Source organism: Vicugna pacos, chromosome 32 (assembly GCF_048564905.1).
Source record: "Vicugna pacos chromosome 32, VicPac4, whole genome shotgun sequence".
Lineage (NCBI taxonomy): Eukaryota > Metazoa > Chordata > Mammalia > Artiodactyla > Camelidae > Vicugna > Vicugna pacos.
In genome coordinates, this window is record NC_133018.1 from 1,706,169 (window position 1) to 1,726,064 (window position 19,896).

Sequence of the window (19,896 nt, forward strand, 5' to 3'; positions counted from 1 at the left end):
GCAGTCACTGTCCTTCGAGTTCTTCTGAGCCCTCCCACTTGAACTACTGTGAAGTCAGCGGCCAGGGAGTTCACTCGCTGACCTTGTGCTTGTCAGGTCATGTCGGGTGTATGAAAATGTCATACGTTTCTGCCCCCTTGAACCACCTCTCACCCCGGCGGCAGCTTTTTCTGGGTTGGGGAGGCGCATAATTTCGGGTCGCGTGGTGCAGAGGCCGGTCAGATGCGGAGCAGGGTTTATTCGCACTGGAGATGGTGTGGGGACTGTGCGGGTCCGGGCGCCGGTTCGCCCCGGGCCGGCTCTGCGGCCGTAGGGCCCGCAACCCGGGCGGCATGCTGGCGTGTCTGGGGGATTGTACGAGCGGAGGACGCGCACGGGGTGGGGCCGATCGGGGGAGCCAGCCGCGCTACTCAGCGTCCTCGCTCGGCTCTGGCTCCGGCTCCGGCTCCGCCGCCAGCGGGGAGGTCAGCGGGGCGGTCAGCGGGGTGCTCAGCAACCACCTGCGCGCGGCCCGGGCGCGCAGCCTCCGCAGGCGGCACAGCAGCAGAGCCAGCAGCAGCGCGTGCAGCAGCCCGAGGCCGAGCAGCAGGAGCTGCGCCGCCAGGGCCCCGCGGCAGAGCTCGCCGGGCGGGCAGGCGGCGCGCAGCTCGTCCTCCGCGAGGTAGGGCAGCACGCGGCCGCGCAGCGCGGGGGGCGCGGCGCAGCGCAGGTCGCGGTAAGGCTCGCGCTCGATCCGGCCGGCCAGCCAGGCGCGCAGCGGCACCAGGTGGCAGTCGCAGCGCCAGGGGTTGGCGTCCAGGTACGCGGCGCGCAGCACCGGCAGCGCGTCCAGGATCCCCGGCGGCAGCGCCGTCAGGTTGTTGCCCGTCAGCACCAGTTCGGTCGTGTTCAGCGGGAAGGCGGCCGGCAGCGAAGCCCACGTTAGCCCTCGGCGCCCGCAGTCCACGCGCGTCCTCGCGCAGTGACACGGTGCGGGGCAGCCAGAGGCCGGGCGGCTGGGCGGCGCGAGCAGGAGCAGCAGCAGGCCCAGCGCCCCGCGCGGCCCTGGAACGGAAGCGCGGGGGTGAGCCCGGCCCGCGGGGCCCCTGGAGCGCCCCCCATTGCCCGCACGCTTCTCCACCCCGACCGCCCCGCTCACTGGCCGGGATCCCCTATAAATGTGACCCAAATCTCTTTCAATTACAGCCCCAAAGACCAAGCGCCTCCCAACCCTAGCCTGCCCAGGGAGCAGCCCAGCCGGCCAGACCCCAGACTCACCGGAGCCCATGGTGAGAGGACGGCGGCCCAGGCTGCTCTGGAGCGCGAGGCGCTGGCCGCGGAACCAGGCGATAAGGCCACCCCAACCCCTGCCGGGCCCCAGCGCGCCCGTCGAACCGACCACAGCGCGCCGCCCGGCCAGAAATAACCGCGAGGCCGAGCCGGCAGCGCGGATAAGAGTGCTATCACAGCCAGGCCCCGCCGACCGCACTTCCGCCCTTCTCGCTCCCAGGGGCGCATGGAGCACTCAGACACCCTCTGCGACGTTCACCAACATTGTTCTCCTGTCACCAGGACAGGACGCAACATTCACAACTAAACAAACTGGAGAATGGGGCTTGGGGGGCAGGGGTCATGCGGGTGGAGGGATGGGGGTGCCAAGGGCTCCGGAACCCGGGGCAACAGTGCTGCTGGGGAGAACAGATCGCCAGCGACAGGTGGGGAAGGAGGTGGCCAGGCTGCCCACCACCCACTGCTCCTGGAGCCTTGAGGCCGGGCCAAGGCCATGGGGAATGGGGGCGGGCCTTCACAGGTGTCCCATCCCCCATTGCTCTCCCCAGCAGCCGGATGGTCTCCTTAGTTCTGGAGGAATCCTAATTGCTTCGGCTGCCTGATCTGCCCCCAAAGCTACCTGGTGAGGGGGTGAAGAGGTAAGAAGGACCCAGCCCAACTCGGCACAAAGTGAGGGCTCCAAGTCCACTCTGCAGCACTGGGTGGGGGAACAGGCCTGGGGTCTCAAGGATCTGCTCCTATGTTCTGCCTTGGTTTACCTGCTCCTCTGGGTAGGGCCTGGAGTCTGAGTGCTGTGACCTTCCCGGTTAGGGGAAGATCTTAGAAGTCACCACCCGACTTAGCTCCTGCTTCCCCAAGGCCAGAGAGGGCTGGCTGTGGGGGCTGTGATCCAGGCCCCTTGAAGCAGATACAAACGAGGGGAGAGGCTGATACTGAGAATAAATTAGGGTTGGCTGGGGGCTGAGGCCCCGCGTCTCTGGGTTAGGTCAGGAACAGTGGGGAAAGACAGGTCCAGGTCTGGGCCATTGTGGGGTTGGGATTGTGTCCAGGCCTGTTGGAGATCCAGATGAATCCGGGTCGAGTCCAAGCCAGTCGGGGTCCAGGGATGGGAAGGGCAAGCTGGAGAACTGGCAGTATATCCATGGCAACGGGGGTCTGGGGCGAGGTCACTGGTCCTGCATTTGCTGCTTCATTTTCTGCAGCATCTCCTGCATGCGCCTCAGCTGGGGGGCGGGGCAGAAACCAGAGAGCGGGGTGAGAAATATGATGGGAAGGGCCTGGCTCTGGCCCCACCCCCAGCCCTGGCTCCTCCCCTGCCGCCTGCAAACCTCCTCATCCTTCATCCTGATGAGCTTCTCCGTCTCGGCGTCGGGGGTGGGCAGGGGCAGGATGGGGATGGGGCTCTCCATGCGGCTGTCCTGGGTCAGCTTGCTGCAGGGTGGACATGAGGGACAGGGCTGTTGGGGACTGACCCCGACACCACCAAGGCCCGGGCTCCCACACCTCTGGGCGGGTCAGGTGTGTAAGGGTCGGGCGGGGAGCGCACCTGGTCATCTGCTGGATGCAGTGCGCGCGGTAGTTCTCGTAGTGCACATCGCACGTCACGTCCTTGAGGTCGTGCATGTGGGTGCGGATCAGCATGTTGCGAAGTTTCACGAAATCGCAGTGCGCCTGGTTCTCCACTGCGGGCGGGGGCGGGCAGTGGGTGAGGCGCCGCCCCAGAAGAACCTTCCCACTCAAAAGGCTGTGCCCCAGGCCTCAACTCACCCTCCACGATCCCCCAGGGGTACAGTCGTCCCCGGACCCGCTGGCCCTTGGCCTCCACCACCGTGTTGCTGCCAATAACAGCGAAGGGTGCACTCTCCTGGGGGGGGGCAGGTGCAAGGGCTCACACCCAGTTAGCAGGGGTGTGGGGTCAGTGGTGGCAGAGGGACGTGGGCGCTCAGCACCTGGTCGGCCCCTCCAGCATCACCATCCACAACCTCTCCCCAAAGAGAGCCTGCTGCCCCCACCTCTGGCGTCTCTGTTGCCAGCTGAAGCTGTAGCTGGTGTAGCTGACACCTCAGGGCTTTTGCCAGGCTGTGCCCAACCACGTGTCCTGCCTTCCCAAAACCCTCCGCATGAGCCGTTCCATCTAGTGCCTGCCCTTCCCCACCCAAGAGCTGACCCTCCTGTTAGTGATGCCCTTGCAGAGTCTGGGGTGAAGGGCCCACACTGCTTCCAGCCCAGTGGCCACCTGTCTCTGGCTTGGACTAGCCATCACCACTCTAGGCCTGGGGCACTCAAAGCCACCACCTCCAGCTCAGGATTCTGGGCACAAGGCTTGTGGCCACTGGGCCAGGCCCTTCTGCTGGAGAAACAGGGAAGGGGGCTGAGAGCAAGGCCAGGGTGGGAACCTGGCCAGCAGCTGTGCCTTTGGGTCCTGACAAGCGCTCCACAACCCATGAACTATGCGGGCCCAAACTACACAAGCCAGTGGGGAACCTGAGCAGCCCCAGTCCCAGCCCCAGGGGAAGGGACTCCACTGCTGGACGAGAGGCCCTTGCCCACCAGATCAGACCTAGGTGATGAGTCCTCTCCCTGGTCTGGCGTACAGTGGTCTCTGGGCCCCTCCCTGCCCAGCATGCTGCACACTCACCTTCAGTTCTCGATCCTGCTGTTTGAAGTCCTCATCTTCATCTGAGTCACACTCAGGAAACTGGTACACGTGGATCCCAAACTTGTCGATCTCCTCCCGGATCTGCAGCGGGTGAGGGCCATCAGATTAGGGGCCAGCACCCGGGCAGTACCCCCGTGCCCCCCGGTTCAGAGTCTGGCTGGGCCACTGCCACAGAGGCTCACCCGCTCCTTCAGCTTCCGGATCTCACTGGGGACGAGACAGTCTGCTTTGGCGATGAGGGGCACGATGTTCACCTTCTCGTGCAAGGCTTTCATGAAGCCCACATCCACGGGCCGCAGCCTGTGGAGAGCAGCCAGGGTGGTGGAGCATGCGTGGGGCAGAGGCAGTGGGAGGAGGGCACGGTGCAGGGGGCAGGTGGCCACCGGCACCAGCTGGCCCGAGGACAGCCACGTACCCGTGCCCAAAAGGGGAGATGAAGTACAGGCAGCAGTGCACTCGGTTATCTTGGATGTTCTTGCGGTTGAGGCCACTCTCGTCCCGGAAATACTGTTCAAACTGCTGGTCCACGTAGTCAGTGATGGGCTTCCAGCTGGAGGCAGGGGTGCATGAAGCCAGGCCGAGGGGTGGGGGGCCGGGAGGCTGGGACACTCGGGCAGGCCCTCCTTACCACTCAGAGTTGTTGACGGCGTCCCCGAAGCCCGGCGTGTCCACAATGGTGAGTTTCAACTTGACCCCCTTCTCCTCGATGTCCACGGTGTGCTTCAGGATCTCCACTGTCTGGCTGATGCGCTCTAGGGAAGGGGGCAGGGGGCAGGGAGGGCACTGTTTGGAGCGGCCTCTGTGGCCCTCACTCCTATCCCAGGCAGTCGGGATGCTTGTCCTCATCCACCCTAGTGTTTTAGGCTTGGCCACATAGCCCATCTGTGGTCTGGACCCTGAGCAGGAGACCCACACTTTGGGGACAGAGGGCAGGGCTAGACCTGGAAGGCGCCCCTGGAAAGGTCACACAGTAGGGGATGGTAGCCAGCGCAGGGCCGCGTGGGGCCCACTCACCCTCCGCACTGAGCAGCTTCCGCTCCTTGTACAGGTCGGTCAGGAAGAGGCTGTGGACCAGCGTGGACTTCCCCAAGCCTGACTCCCCTGCCCAGGGGTGCAGTGAGGGAGTCAGGTTAAGTCTGAGGCCCTTGAGACAGAGCCTGGCCGCCAGTGCCCCACCCGCCCTCCTTGGGTGCCAGCCCACTCACCTGCCACCATGAGCGTGAAGTCGAAGCCCTTCTTCACGGACTTACGGTGCACCTGGTTGGGCAGCGTGGCGAAGCCCACGTACTGCTTGTCAATGTCCTGGGTGGGAGAGGGGCGGGTCAGGAGCACGCTGCAGTTCCTGGGGCAGCCAGTGCCCCGTCCCCTACCCAGCTCAGGCCAGGGGGCAGCAGAGGGCAGAGCCCCCAGGGTGGGGCATCGCAACAGCAGAAATGGGTGGGGGCCGGGCCAAGGCCTAGAGGTGGCGGCAGGTGGGGGTGGAGACACCCGGGAGGGCTTTGCAGGAGCATGTGGAGTGGGATGCCAGGCATAGCACACGAGGCCCTGTCCTCCCTTCCGTGGTGTACAGAGGACACCAGGACCCAGACCCCTCAGATGCGCCCAAGGCCCTCATAGGCTGGAGAAGCCCCCGCCTCAATACTCACCCCTCCGGAGTGTACCAGGTGGGAGGCCCCGTCTGGCCCCGATCCAGCCGCGGGGGTGGCTGGCTGCGGCGGCGGCGGCGCAGAGGCTATTTATAGAAATTGGCGCCAAGCCTCCCACTGCCTCTGAGGCCCACCCTGAGGACCCTGGCCCTGCGGCCCCAGTCGCGGCCCCAGCCCAAGGGCCTGGGGCAGGCACACAACTGACCCATCTTCCGCTCCCCTCTCCACACACACCTTGAGCCGCCTCTGGGCCTGAGTCCGTGGTGACAGCAGCTGCTCCACCAGACGGTCCTGGGGTGCTGCCAGCGAGTCCATCGCTGCGACCCTGCCCGCTGCGCTGGGGCCCAGACTGCGATGGGCCGTCAGGCGTCAGGCGTGAGCGAGGGGCTCGCGCGCTGTGCTGCCCCGAGGCCCCGTTGTCGCCCCTGGGGTTACAGGTTAGAACCGGGGCCCAGAGAGGGCGGCGCTCACGCGGTGCCGCGACCTGAGGCCACCAAGCCGCTCGTCCAGCCCCAGGCAGTCCAGCCCCGGCACAGGCGGGGCCTCGCACCGAAGGGGACGGAAGGGAGCGCTCGGTCGCTGGGAGACAGTCGCCTAGAAATTGGGCCGCGCAGGCGGAGCTACCGGAGCGGAGGAGGGCAGGGCCGAGCTCGGCAGGGCGGGCGGCTGCGCGCGGGGAGCGGCGCGGCTCAGTCCGTCAGTCCCCAGACTGCACAGCCGGGTGGGCGGGGGGCCGGGTCCGCGGCCGGGTCTGCGCTGCAGCGTCCCGCCCGCCAGAGGGCGCCCGAGGACGCCCCCGACCTACGCGCACGCACGCGGGAGCCCGCCGGGCCCGTTGTCGCCCGCGCCCGCCGCGATGTCCTGGCGGCGCCCCCAACTACCCACGGACACGCTCCTCCCTTGACTGCCTGCCCCGCGTGTGTGCGCGTGTACGTTTGGGGAATTCTTACCGCCGTGGCCTGGAGACAAGTGGGGGACTTATAAGGGCAGAGCCCACCTCTGCACCCAGGCCCAAAGAGGCTTACGTTGCCAGGGAGGGGGCGGTCAGAGCACTGGATGCCCACCCTCCCACTGCCACCCCTGCACGCTTGGAAGCTGCAGCCAGTGCACAGCTCCACAAACCTGCCTGCCACCCCTGCGCTGCCACCTCTGCTCCCAGACAGCCCCAGACAGCAGAGGTAGGGGAAGCTGGAGTGGGCCCCTCTCCAGGGGGCCTCCCTCTGAGTTTCCCCCTGCTCTCACCCACAGGACTGGGCAACGCCGGGCCTAGAGAGCTCAAGCCAGCTCAGCCCTCATCCCTATGCAGCCACCCAGGGACTACAGGGGTCTCTTGAGTCACCAAACCCTCCCTTGCCCACCCTGCCTCCAGGACGCCACCAGAATCTGACCAAGCCAGCACCAGCGGGGTGGAAGGAAGGCCTGGAAAGGAGATGGGAGTATGAAGAGGTGTGCCCTGGGTTGTGTGTGTCAGTATGGATGGGAGGCCCCTCAGCTCTCCCCCCACCCAGCCCTCCCTTCTTGGCTCCCCAATTAAGAGGCCTCTGTCCCCCTGTCCAGGCTCCTGCTGCTGCAGTGGGGCCTGGAGGCTGCTGGCACCTGGGGAGGAAGGGTGGGCCCACAGCTGGGAACAGGGGAGCCTTTCATCCGAGTGGAGGGTGGCAGTGGGGGGGCCACTGGCCCCAGCTCCCCCAGCTTGTCCCCCGGCCCTTGCTCTAAGAAAGTGTCCAGCCTGGCCCTGGCCCTCTGCCACACTGACCTGAAGGAAGCTTCTGGGCTGGGTCCCACCCAGCCTCCACTCAGCCTCCACCCTGCCTCCACCCCGCCTTCACCCCCAGGTCCACTTTAGACACGGCCCCTGGCCAGGTTCCCACTGGGACAGGCTGGCATCTCCAGGAATCTCCAGGAGGACAGCCTGAGCCGGGCCCCAGCATCCCCCAGCCTGGTGCCTGGTAAGGCTTGCTGCTCCTAGACTGCCTCAGTTTCCCCACTAGTAAGACACAGCCTCTGGGGAGGTCCGGGTCAGGAGGACAAGATCAGCTCCTGGCCAGCCTGCCTGTCTCCTGACCTTGACCAGACAGGGTCTGTGGATTTCCTGGGGGCCCCAAGGAAGGGGCCCTGCCACCCCCTTTCTCTGGCCCCTGGGGCACAACAAATAGTGCTCAGGACTTCTGGAGCCATGGACGCAGCTGCATCCACCTCCGCCCCAGCTCCCCTGGTGCCTGACACTGTAGAGGCATTTCCATTCTTAGAAGCACCCAAAGCAGCTCAGGAAGCAGCCACCAGAGCCCATGGAGCCCCCGTCACTGCCTGAGGTGGAGTGGGGATCAGGGGAGGGGGCACAGAGGGCCACCAGAGCCCTCCCCAGTGCCCGAGATGGGGCAGGCACAGAGGGGGCCCACAGAGCTCCCCTGCCCCCTTTTCCAGGGTGTGGACAGGCTGAGGCTCAGTAACACAGACGGACCAGTAAAGCTACTCCGTGCTCCTGACTCCCCAGAGACCCGCAGGAGCCCGTCCCAAACACCTGGCTCCCCGGCCCTGCTCCCAGGGGGGCCCCCACACCCTGTCCACATAATGCCTCTCCCCCTTGTGCTGGGAGCAGGGGATGGGTGAGGCTGGTCTTAGCTGATCTCAAGGTTGGGGAGACACAGGTCCGAAGGGGCTCACACTTCCGCAGGGGGTCTCTGTTCCCAAGTGGCAGCTGCAGGGGCCCAGTGACTCTGAGTGCCTGCAGGCCCCCGAGAAGAGTGAGGGCTGGTCTTCCAGGCCTTCCCTCTTTCTCTCTCTCGAACAATAGCTGGTGGCAGGTCCCTGCATCTCCTCATTGTCTGGCCTGCCACGACTGGGAGGCAGCTCCTGGCCCAGGCTCCCCGGGGAGCCCCTCACTGGCAGGGCAAGGTTGACAGGGCCCCTCCCCATAAGCCTCACCCAGCCCAGGGCGGGAAATGTCTCTGCCAGGGGCCTGGCACTGGGCAGCCAGTGACTCCCAGCCCCCATCCCACCTGCAGAGCCACTCCTGGTCCGCCTGCCGCACCTGGACCAGGACTTCAGGGTTCCACCCAGCATCCACCCAGGGTGTGAACCCCCATCCCCGACAAGGGCTGCCAAGGCCATCCTGGTGCCAGAGTTGGGCCCTTCTTTTCTGCCCCAAACGTAGCCAAACTCAAGCCAGAGAAGCCCCAGCAGGGCTGCCCCAGAGCCCCCAGCTCGCCTGGCTACCCAACCCCCACCCCATCTCAGGGTCTCCCAGCTGTTTACAGCTAACCTCAGCTGGGTTCACAGTGGGTACCCAGGCCAGTTTCCCGTCTGGCTCTGCATTCTTGGAGGGTGGGATCCAGGCTGGCATTTGGGAAACCTGTTTGTACCCCCTAGGTCTGAAGACCCATGCTGGACACCCGGGATGACTCAGACCAGGCCCTGGAGGCTCCCAGTCTGGGGAAGAGGCCTGGCCTCAGGTCAGCCCACTCAAACTGGCGCATGGGGAGAGGAGGCATGAGATGGAGAGGAGTTGGGTGGGGTGGCCAGAGGCTCCCCTGTGGGGCTGCTCGCGGACTGGCCCTGGCTGGTGGACTCAGACCCCTCCCCCAGCCCGTGGCCTTCCATGACCATGGCCTCCCTCAAGACCCCCAGCACACGGCCACAGGCCAGGTCAGCAAGGAGCCGCGGGCGCTGGACCAGTGGGAGGGGGCACCCGGCCCATCCCCCATCTGGGGAGGGGCGCAAGGCAAGCGGTGAGGGTCAGCAGCCGGTCCCCAGGCACGGCGCCCACTCCTCCCCTCTGTTGTCCCAGCACTGCTCAGGCTGACAATCGGTTATCGGTTATCGCGACAGGGCGGGGTGACGGCCGGCGGGGGCGGGGTCGCGCCGGGGCGCCGCGGCGTTGGTGGCACAATGGGTGACAGCCGGCCCGGTGAGAAGCGGCGCACACGTACCTGCTTGTCCTCTGCGGGGTCGGGTCGGGTCGGGGGTCGGGTCAGGGTCGGGGTCCGGGCCGGCGGGCGGGGGAGAGACGAAGATACACGGTGAGAGGCGCGCGGGCGGCGGGGACAAAGGCGCGCGCGCGCGCGAGCGGGCGCCGGGCTCACCTGGGGTCGCCAGCTTGCTCTTGTACCGCAGGCCTGTACTCATGGTGGCCGCCGGGGGGGTGGGGGGGACGTGCACGCGGGCGGGGCGGCGACGAGCGGAGGCCGAGGCCGGGCTGCGGGGTGACCGGCCCCTCCGCGCCGCGGCCCGCCCCGCCCCGCCCGCGCGCCCGCCAGCCAATCGGCGTCCGCCGCGCCCACGCGCGACCCGGCGCGGCCAGCGGGGGCGGGGACCCAGGCGCCCCCGACCGCCTCCGCATCCGCCGCCCCGGGGCGACGCCCTCGCCTCCCGCCGGCCGGCCGGGCGCCCGCCCATCACCGCATGGGCGGCCCCTGCCCACCTCCCCTTCCCCCTGCCCAGCCCCGGCCCACCCCTCTCCCCATCTCCCAGGCCGGGGTCTGACTCCTTGGCCCCGGTGGGACCCCAGTCCATACCTGGCCTCTGGCCACCCGTACTGTGGCCCGACTGTAAAGCTGGCCTCGCGGGTCTCCCTCGTCATTACAGCCCCCTACGTTCTGCCCCTCGAGGTTAGGGGATACTCCTCCTCGCCTTATCAGGATGGACACGGGCGGTGCTGGCCTGGGGAATCCTAGTCCTGGCCGAGGTAAGAAAGGAGATAGCACTGTGGGGAAAGCCTGATGCCTGGCGGGGGCGTCCCCAGTCCCCCTCTTGTCATGCCTCAGTGCTCTGCACGCCTGCTTTGTAAGCAGGCACACCTGAGCAATGGTCCCCTTTTCCAGAATTACTGGTGAGGGATGAGCTGCATCCCGGACAGGACGGGCCTAACCTGAAGCCTGCTGCCCCCCACACCCACCTCTGCGTCCTCTGCTCTGGAGACCCAGGGGAAGACCTGCTACACCCTGAAAAGGGGTGTGGGAGGCAGCCGGGGCACTGGGAAGGAGGGGCCAGGGCCTGCACCCCACTTACTGGGAAGCTGAGGACTCGGAGTGGGAGCACCGCCTGGTCCTCCTCCCTGTCACCCTCCCAGGTACCTCAGCCTGAACCACCCCCGAGAGCCCCAGGAGGCATGTCTGGAGCCTTGGGTCTCTCAGAAAGGGCAGTGAGGCCTGTGGTTACCAGCTCCCCAGGGGAGATGGCCTGCTGCACCATCCATAGGCAGGAAGCCCTGGCCCTCGGGCACCCCTCAGTTCCTCTGCTGGCCTGTGGGCTCCTCCATCTCTGATCTCTAGCACCTGGCCCAGAGTTGTCTCCCTCTAAGTAAGAAAGGTCACATAAGCAGCACCATTGCTCTGCCAAGCTCTGCAGCCCGCCCTGCTTCCCCTCTGCCTGGACCTCGGTCTAGGTGCAGCACTGTGCCGAGGAGGGGGACCCTCCACCCCTCCAGCTCCTCATCCAGGCCTCGTGGCCAGATGCACTTGGAATTCAGAAATTTTCGTGTAACTTGTTCATTATCTGATACCTCCCTGGATCATGGGGCTGCACCTGATAATCTAGGACCTTAAGATTTTTGTAGCAAAACCCAACTATTCACAAGACTGAAATAAAGAAAGACCACAGGAATGTACAGCAGTTTAGGGCGGGCCTCGCCACCAAGTTTTGAAAATCTTTGTTTCAGAGCTTTTGGGAATTTGGAATTGTGGATAAAGGAGTGAGGCCGGAGGGGATACTCGGAGCTCCAGGCGGGACTTCTGAGCCTTCATCAGCCCGGAGGGGCAGGGTGGGAACCCTGTCTCAGGGGACCTGGACCTTTGCAAAATAGTTCAAGTAGTCAGTGAAAAATGAGGCGTGGACGTGCAGCACAGACTGACCCATGCAAGCCTGTGCTTGTGGGGACGCAGGAGAGACAGAAGCCTGTCCCCGACGGGGCAGACGTGTCCCTGAAAAGTGCAAGACAGCACTTATGTCCTCGGATCAGGAGGAGGAGTTCCAGGCAGCGCCGGGTCTGGGGTTTGCACTCGGCCTTGCGGGGAGTGGACTTCAGGTTAAGGGGCCTAGCTTGGCCAAATCACGAATTTTAGAATAATCCAGGAGATGGGGGACAAAAGGGGCAGGGTGCACCATGTAAACGGGGTCTTTTTTTTATTAATGTAAGCGCATTTCAAGAGTATGTGCATGTACCGAGGTTATAGACCAGTGTTTCAGGCCCAGGAAAGAGGGCACCCCTGTGAAATGTTTGAGGGTGGCCGCAGGCTGCTGGCCTGGAGAGGGCGGGGTCCACTCCGAACGCTGGGGCTGTGGTCACCCTGGGCTGTGGTCACCCACAGCTGTGAGTCCAGGGGACAGCTTGAATCCCACCACAGACGCTGGGGCTGCCCCCGCCAGCTGGGTGACCTCTTATGACAGCATCACTGGCTCCACATGCAAAGGTGGGCCTGGGGCACTTCTAAGGTCACTTCTGAGGTCAGGAAAGCAGGCCGAGGGCCCAGGCCAGCAGATTCTTGGGACGCCCCTCCAGTTCTGTCAGGCGGGATAGCGCAAGGCCTCTTCTGCTTTCTTGGGCCTGGACGCTGCCAACCGATGACCGAGTGAAACCCTTGCATGGCCCCTGCCCGTCATAGCTCAGCGCAGTGGCCAGGCCACCGTCCTTCCCACTTCAGGGCTGTGTGGGAGGAAAGCTCCCCCCCAGTGGGGGCTGGGTCTGCTTCCTCTTACCTGGAAGTCTGTTCCAGATAAGGAGCATCTTATCTTAAGTAAGACGTTCCTGGGTAGGAAAAAAAATGCTACTTTTTAATTCATAAGAAAAAGAAGTTAATGAGTTGAAAAAAAAAGCTACACCCAGAAAAATCTGTTCAAGGAACTTGGGCTACAAATAGCTTGATGCTTTTCAGAAAAAAACACCTCTTTTTAGTTAGGAAATTCTCAAGAGGCTGCATTTAGCTGGTGCTGTGTCTCCCTCCCCGACGGCACAGACTCGTGGGCAGGTGTGGTCATACAGGACGGAGAAGGAAGAGCTTGTGCCTCCGTGTGAACCACGGTGACAGTGATGGTGATGGTGGAAGTACCAGGTTCAGGGGTGGAGTTGGGTGACAAAGCTCTGGAACGTTCAGTCAATCGGAGGCCAAGGATGAGGGCAGAGGCCGAGCTGGATGCAGCTTCGTCACCAGCACCCCTCATGAGGGGCTGGAGGAAAGGGCCTGTGGGTCACGCGGGTCCACGGATGCCAGACCACATCCTCGAGGAAAGGGCCACACAGAGGAGGAGAAATACTTGGCTCTTTAGGTGGACACAGAAGGGCCTTAGGACAAAACAGAGTTAATCTGCTGAGATACCTGCCTGACGCGCAGTGACAGCCTCACCCACGTGTCTACATCAGGACCTGGCTTGGAACCTCCAACCCTGCGTGGCTGAGACAGTGCCCCCTGGGGCAGCCCCAGCAGTGGTGGAGGCCCACTCCCTGTCCCAGCACTGCGCGGGACCCTCTCAGCGGAGACTTCAGGGAGGCCTGGAACAAGCCTCCAGGCTGTGATTCACACAGCCCACTCCAACTAGTCCCTGGGTCACTCCTGAGACTCTGGCCGTTGGTGGGACCAGGGTGCAGGGCAGGCGTAGGTCAAGCTGTGTTGTTCAAGAGAAGGACCTATGGCTCTGGCTGTTGGAGGGTGGTTAGGTCAGCCCCGGCCACGGCCAGTACCCTCATGGTTTGTCCTTACCCACAACTTGACCAGCTCTGCCAGCCACACTGTCCTGGACACTGCCATGTGGTGTCCACCTGCTTCAGGCTTGGGCACTGTCCCCGTCTGAGGCCCTTGCTGCTCAGTGTGCAAGGTTGGGGCCTGGGGAGCCCAGGCCAGAGCCAGATGGTCCTCCTCTTGCAGGGTCACTCCTGAGGGGACCCCCCCATCCCTACTCCCACCTCCACTGATGGAGGGGAGCAGGGCACAGGGTGCGTTGCTGGCCTTCCACCTACACGGGCCTCTCTGGGCAGCCCTGGGAGTGGGCACTGTGCCTACAAATAGACCAGCAAGCAGGGTTCAGAGTGCAGGGGGGCTGCACTGGGACCTATGAGCCCAGCCCTTGCCCCACAGAGGGATGTGACCTGCCCTGGATAAGGAGCCCTGTCCAACCCCAACACCCTCCCACCCCTCCTTTGACTGCTTGTGGGCACTGCTCTCACGCCCCGTCCTTGCCTGTCTGCAGTCCTGGGTCAGCGTACCTCCACACCCAGGCTCCCTTGCTCGCCCCTTCCTCCTGGTGCTGGCTACTGTGTCCTGCAGCCCCACGCTTCGAGTGCCCCCTGCCCAGACAGCCCTGCCAATGGAGCTCTGGGGACACGTGTGTGCTCTGGGGCAGTGGGAGGACATGTCTGTTCATCTGTTACAACAGTGTAACAAACAGGGTCCCATCCAGGGGAAGATGGGCCAATCAAATGGGCACAGAGTCCCGAGCAGCCGCCCCCAGCAGGAGGGCACCGCCTGCCCCATCACAACCTCCTCTGTGCTGCAGGGACAGAGCTGGCTTCCAAGTGGACAGACCTGCCGTCCACATCGTGTCCCCCATTCACTGGGCAGCTGGACCGAGGGACAAAGGACGCCTGTGCTTGGTGGCTGTGGGCCAGCCTGGGGACCCAGGGACCCAGAGCAGCAGCAGGCACCAAGTCCCCAGCGAGGGTCAGTGGGGGTCTCTGTCCCCTCCTGAGGAGACACAGCCCTGGGAGAGGATGCCAACAGCAGGGGCCCTGAGAAGAGTGCATCTCAACAAGGAGGGGCTGCCCAAACATGTGTCCACGGGGCCCTCTGAAGGGATGCCCTTGGGGGTGCAGGGGGCTGGCCAGGGCCTCCCTGACCATGTGCTGCTCCTGACTGTCCTCGCTGCAGTTCTGGGTTTCACAAGCAGCAGAGGTGGAGACATGAAATGGTGCCTACGTGGAGATGCTCCCAGAGGCACTCATGCATTTAAAAATCCCAGGGGAGTGCAGGCTTGGGGAAGGCAGAACGGGCCAGAGCAGGAGCTCTGGTGACCTAGATCCAGAGGCAGCCAGCCAGGCGGCACCCTCCCCCACCCCTGTGACAGCCTCTTTGCGCCAGGGGAGGCCAAGTGTTGGGGTTCCTGAGGCTGGCTCCTGCTCCCCACTGCATCCTGGCCCTGGGCTTGTCATGTGATCATCGGGCCAGAGACAGGTCAGAAAATCCCCCGGGAGTAAACCAATGGACTCCAGCTCCCAGCCTCAGCCGCAGCATCCCACCCCGTGCACACTGGCAGCAGCACCCCACCTACTCAGTGGGGATGGGAGGCAGCGGGGAGGGCAGGGACTTGGGGTCTCAGCTCATTCCTTGCCACGGTCCCCTCCATACCCCTTGTTTGTGCTGCTGGCTGCTGGGGATTCCTCTGCAGCTCTGCCCACCCCTGGTGCACATTGCTGAGGCTGTACAGCTGCTCCAAGCCACGGGGAACCACTGTTGGGGTCCCCCTCTAGATGGGGTAGCGTCAGGAGCCCCAGAACCTCAAGTCACAGAACGGCAAGGGCAGGCACTGGCTCGGCGGCCAAGTCTGAGCGCTTCTGGCCAGCATCCCACCAGGGCTGGCTGAGGACTCCTGACCCACATCACCCCCAGCTCTGCACCTGGCCTGCACACCCAGCCTCCCTGTGTCCAGGCTGGCCTTGGGCCATCTTCAGAGAACTTTATGGGAGCCACGAAACCTACTCTACCCACACTGCTCGCTCCCAGGCCCCCGTCCTGCTGAGCCCAAGCACTGCCTCCTCTCCCCTTGCTCTGCAGGCACCTCTCCCCACCTCCTCTTCCAGACTCATCTCGCACCCTCCCCCACCCCCCCATTCTCCAGCTTGACCAGGGAACCCCACGGAGGGCCCTGCTTTCCCCCAGCACCCTGGCACCCAGGCACTCCCAGGAGCCGGCCCACAGCAAGGGGGTGAGGGGGTGTTCACAGACAGGAAGGCCTGGGCTCAGACTTTGTCAGACACCAGGGCCTGACCAGGGACCGGGTTTAAGGGACGAATGTGCGCAGGGCCTACAGGAACCAAGGGAGGAGACCCCTGCGACATGGGCCAGGGAGGTGGCGGATGCGGAGGCGCCGACAGTACTGATCTTGGTGCTGGAGTGATGAGCAGGGAAGGCCTTCCAGGCCTTTCAATGAAACAAGGTGATTGCAGAGGGAGGATGGCAAACAGGAAGCAAGGTATTGTGGCCGGTGGGGTGGTGTGGGGATGGCCCCAGCATGCTGGGACCCAGCAGTGGAAGGGACCAGACACACCTAGAATCCTGGGTGCCAGCAGGAGCTTCTGGGCCTAGCAACTCCAGTCCCAGTGCCCTGCTGTTTTCGTGTTCTTGTTTGTTTGTTTTCTACTGTTGAGTTTTGAGACTTCTTTGTTTATTCTGTTTACTAGTCCTTTACTGCACATGTCGTTTGCAAATATTTCCTCCCAGTCTGCAGCTTGTCTTTTCATTCTTTTAACGGGGGTCTTTCTCTAAGTAAAAGTTTTAAATTTTGCTGGAGTCCAATTTATCAGTTTTTCTTTTTATGGCTCATGCTTTTGAGGTATAAGAATTTGTTGCTTAGCCCTAAGTCCTGAAGATTTTCTCTTTTGTTTTTTTTCCCTAAAATTTTTAGTTTTACATTTTAAATTTAAAGTCATGATTTTGAGTCAATTTTTGCATAAGGTAGAAGCTTTAGGTTGGGGTTTTGTTTGCCTGGGAACGTCCACTTGCTCCCACAACGTGTGTTGCATCCTTCCCTCACTAGATTGAGTTTGAACTTTTGTCAAAAATCAGTTGTGGCAGGGAGGGTATAGCTCAAGTGGCAGAGTGTCTGCTTAGTACACACGAGGTCCTGGGTTCAATCCCCAGTACCACCTCCAAAAATAAATAAACCTAGCTACCTCCCCCCACCCCACCAAAATAAAATAATTTTAAAATACAATAATAAATTAAAAAAAAAAAAGAAAAGTCAGTTCTCCCCTCCCTCCCTCTCTCCCCTCCCCACTTCTCTTAAAAAAAAATCAGCTGGGCATGTGGACCTGTTCCTGGATCCCCTGTCTCATGGCCTAATGTCTAACCCTCCAGCACTGTGTGCTGAAAAAATTTTACTTTCCCCATCGAATTGCCATGACACCCTTGATGAAAATCAAGATTCTGGCAACAGTGTGGATCCTTCTGTGCTCTCTTCTGTTCTGAAATGATTACCTAATGTTGCATAACAATTTAAAACTGAGTGACTTAAAACATCAATTCAGTCATTTTTAAGTCTGTCGTGGTTTCTGGGGGTCAGAAACTCAGCAGGGCTCCACTGGGCAGTCCGTGTGATTTCAGGCGGTGTCTGGAGATGGAGCAGCTGGCTGGGCGCCTCCCTTTCCATGAAGTCTCGGGTTCTTCACATCATATCTGCAGGGGGGCCAGCCCGGCATCCTGAGGGCATGAGTCCCCAGCCCCCAGGTCTGGTCCTCGTGAACCGGCCGCAGAAGTTCTGCAGCCTCCTTCGTGCGGTAACCTGTGGCTGATGAGACGGGAGAGGGTCACTTACATTCAAGGGGGCGTGTAAGGTTCTGAAAGAACATGTAGGCTGACATCAACAAGCCCGTCTTTGAAAAATATTGTCTGTAAAACCTAAGCAGTCTTTCTTTGGTCAATCTTTTCTCTCTGTCCATAGCCTGGGTTACCTATACTGACCTGTCTCTGGCCAGCAGTAGGGGTGGACGGGGGCTGGTTGTGGGGAGGCTCCCCATCGAGGTGAGTAACACTGAGGCCTGCAGGCACGGTGGGAGAAGTGGCTGTCTGAGGCATGTGGCCAGGGTCTACTGCTGCAGGCGTGGTGAGGGAGGGGTGCGGCCTGCTGACCCCCACGGGCCTCGGAGACATCGTGCTGGGTGCGCGTCCCAGGGGGCTGATGAGGCCTGCAGGGTGGGCAGGCAGCGGGGCGCGGGGACAGAGGAGGCCAGCCCAGCCCGCGGCCCCACGGCTCTGACTCAGGAAGAAAGGTCCCACACACGTGTTTGAGTTGGCAGGGTTCATGTGGAGGACGTCGGAGCTGAGCACAGTCGTCTCAGGCTCGGGGAGGCACTGAGTGAGAAAGCACGTTCCATCTGGCCGCCACTCCCCACCTGACCGCTGGGGACTGGCCTGTGCTGTTGGGGCAGCCGTGGAGGGCACACAAGGCTGTGTTTCACAGTCTCTCTCCAAGGCGTCCACCTGCCCCCACGCCCTCACCAGCCTACAGTCTGTGACCATCTCAGTGTTTTTCCTGCGCTGACAATCCCCCTTCCCAACTCCAGGATCCAAGGAGACCCTTCAGCAATCACTTCTGGGGGAAAGGGTCAAGTACCTGACCCTCCCCAAAGAGGCTGCGCAGCAAACTCCTGGCATCTTGGGTTCATCCCGGGCCTGGGGGAGTGGGTCTGGGACCACCAGCTTCTCCCATCAGGGCTCCACCTTCTCCACCTGCCACCACTTGGGCCTGGGCCTCTGCTCGCCCAGGACGTCTCTTGGTCTTTGCTTTCATTTGCTGCAGTGCAGGCAGCGGGGAGGCCTGGCCATGGCTGGAGCCTGTGAAGGGGGCTGCAGGCCCCAGCTCAGGGAAGGACGCTGCCTCAGGGCGTCTGTGGCAGTCCCGTGGGCCCCGCACGCCGGACTGCCCACGAGGGGCCTGCCCCGCCTTCCTGCTGAAGCCTGACATCGCCGCCCGCCAGCAGCTCAAATGAAACCTTCAGGTCACACTCCTAGTGCCCCTTCCCCGCTCCCACCACATCCCGGTGGCTCCTCCTCCGGAACTGCCTTCCCAGCTCCTCACTTGGCTGTCACCCCTGGAGCAGCGAGCTGGGCTGCTGTGACAAGCTTCACGCCCCTGCGGCTTCAGCAGTGGGGGTCTATTTCCTTCCAGTCTGGAGGCTGGAAGTCTGAGACTAAGGCAGTGTCGGTGGGCTGCCTCCTCCCGAGGCCTCACTCCTTGGAGTGGATGCCATCATCTCCCATGTCCCCACGTGGCTGTCCCTCTGTGTATGTCTGTATCCTGATCTCCTCCTCTTACAAGGACACCAGTCCTATGGAGTCAGGGCCACTCTTTTCACCGTACTGACCTCTTTGAAGGCCCATTTCCAATCACAGCCATGTCCTGAGGCGCTGGGGTTGGGGCCTCTACATATGAATGTGGGGGACGCAGTTCAGTCCCTGACACCACCCACCGCCACCCTCGTCTGCACCAGCTCAGCTCAGCTCCGGCCTGGCCCACACTAGCCTCCACCCGCCCGCCACGGGGACTCTGCGGAATCCCACGTTCAGGCCTCGGCTCCACCCCTCACCGGGCGCAGCGCCTTTCACCCCAGACTGAGCCAGCAGGCCCCTCACTGTCCCTCAGACACACCAAACTTGTTCCAGTCCCCTGGGGCCTTCTCTTGAAGGTCTTATGCCTGTTTTTTATTTTAATAACAGTTTTATTGAGACAATCCACATACTGTCTAATCCATCACCTGGGGGGTGCCACCGTCTCGAGGTCTCTGGGACATTCACAGGGCTGGGCCGCAATCCCCACAGTCACACGTAGAACACTCCCTCCTGAGGAGCGATTTGCAGACTAGAAAGCCCTCCCCGCGGAAGGGTATAATTCAGTGGATTTTCCGGACATTCCAATGTCGTGAATCAGCCACAGTTTTCCATCGCCCAAAAAGAAGGCCAGCAGCAGCCGCTCCCCGCCCTCCCCCAGCCCCTGGTCATCACTGACCTACATTTTATCTCTACGAATTTGCCCATTCTGGACATTTCACGTACATGGAATCAGACAGTGCATGGCCTTTGGGTCTGGCTTCTTCCACTAAGCATCAAGTTTCCAGGATCGTCCATGGGGGTAGCATGTCTCAGAACGCCATTCCTTTCTACAGACAAACAATATTCCCGTCTGGAGAGACCACATCTCGTTATCCACTTGTCTGATGATGGACACTTGGGTTGTGTTCGCTTCTTGTCTGTTGTGAACGGGCCAGTATGAGCGGTCAGCACAAGGCTTTGTGTGGATACAGATTTTTGCCTCTTTTGGGTAAATGTTCAGTGGAGCAGTGTTTTCCTGATCCCCTGGGTTTACTGTCCGTCTTCTCCATCTGGGAAGGAGAAGGCAGCAGGGCAGTGGCCGTGTCCACTGTGCGTGGAATGGCCGTGGTGCCCAGAGCTGCCAGGCTGGGCCGGCCCCAGGGTCAAGGCACAGGGCACACACCCTGGGTGCCAAGAGTCGGCTTCCTCCAGCTCTTGCTGGGCTCAGGCTGCTCCCCATCCCTCTTCCTTAACCTCCGAGTCCTGCCAGGAGCACAATGAACAGATGTGATCTGTGCATATGGTGGAATAT

At 62.4% G+C, this 19,896-nt stretch overlaps 2 protein-coding genes and 1 long non-coding RNA gene across 7 annotated transcripts; 1 reads left to right on the top strand and 2 right to left on the bottom strand.

Moving 5' to 3' along the window:
* Nucleotides 1-223: 223 nt before the first annotated feature.
* GP1BB (glycoprotein Ib platelet subunit beta) lies at nt 224-1,391 on the bottom strand. Its single transcript, XM_072952810.1, has 2 exons — nt 1,258-1,391; nt 224-1,044 (listed from the first exon to the last, which is right to left on the bottom strand). The coding sequence occupies exons 1-2, from the start codon at nt 1,265-1,267 to the stop codon at nt 407-409; spliced, it is 648 nt and encodes a 215-aa protein (XP_072808911.1). The 5' UTR covers nt 1,268-1,391; the 3' UTR covers nt 224-406.
* Nucleotides 1,392-1,519: 128 nt separating this feature from the next.
* Nucleotides 1,520-9,779, bottom strand: SEPTIN5 (septin 5). 5 transcript variants are annotated; one of them, XM_072952807.1, is made up of 12 exons: nt 9,657-9,779; nt 9,504-9,514; nt 5,134-5,230; nt 4,943-5,029; nt 4,557-4,680; nt 4,344-4,478; nt 4,111-4,228; nt 3,908-4,009; nt 3,037-3,133; nt 2,816-2,951; nt 2,598-2,700; nt 1,520-2,492 (listed from the first exon to the last, which is right to left on the bottom strand). In XM_072952807.1, exons 1-12 carry the CDS (start codon nt 9,697-9,699, stop codon nt 2,436-2,438), a joined length of 1,110 nt encoding a protein of 369 aa, XP_072808908.1. In that variant the 5' UTR covers nt 9,700-9,779; the 3' UTR covers nt 1,520-2,435. The 5 variants fall into 5 exon arrangements, with proteins under 5 accessions (XP_072808908.1, XP_072808910.1, XP_072808909.1 ...); XM_072952809.1 differs by having other exon boundaries at nt 5,809-9,514; nt 9,657-9,775; XM_072952808.1 differs by having other exon boundaries at nt 3,037-3,104; nt 9,657-9,714.
* Nucleotides 9,780-10,024: 245 nt separating this feature from the next.
* On the top strand, nt 10,025-11,175 carry LOC140690818 (uncharacterized). The gene is made up of 2 exons (XR_012066146.1): nt 10,025-10,258; nt 10,395-11,175. It is a non-coding gene; the product is annotated as an uncharacterized lncRNA (long non-coding RNA).
* The last annotated feature ends 8,721 nt before the right edge of the window (nt 11,176-19,896 follow it).

Excerpts from the sequence above, each read along its gene's own strand:
- SEPTIN5 (XM_072952809.1), bottom strand. The coding sequence starts at position 5,889 with ATGGACTCGCTGGCAGCACCCCAGGACCGTCTGGTGGAGCAGCTGCTG. Across the intron at positions 3,134-3,907 it reads AGCAGGATCGAGAACTGAAG|GAGAGTGCACCCTTCGCTGT; the intron begins GTGAGTGTGCAG and ends GCCCCCCCCCAG. Across the intron at positions 2,493-2,597 it reads TCAGGATGAAGGATGAGGAG|CTGAGGCGCATGCAGGAGAT; the intron begins GTTTGCAGGCGG and ends CCCGCCCCCCAG.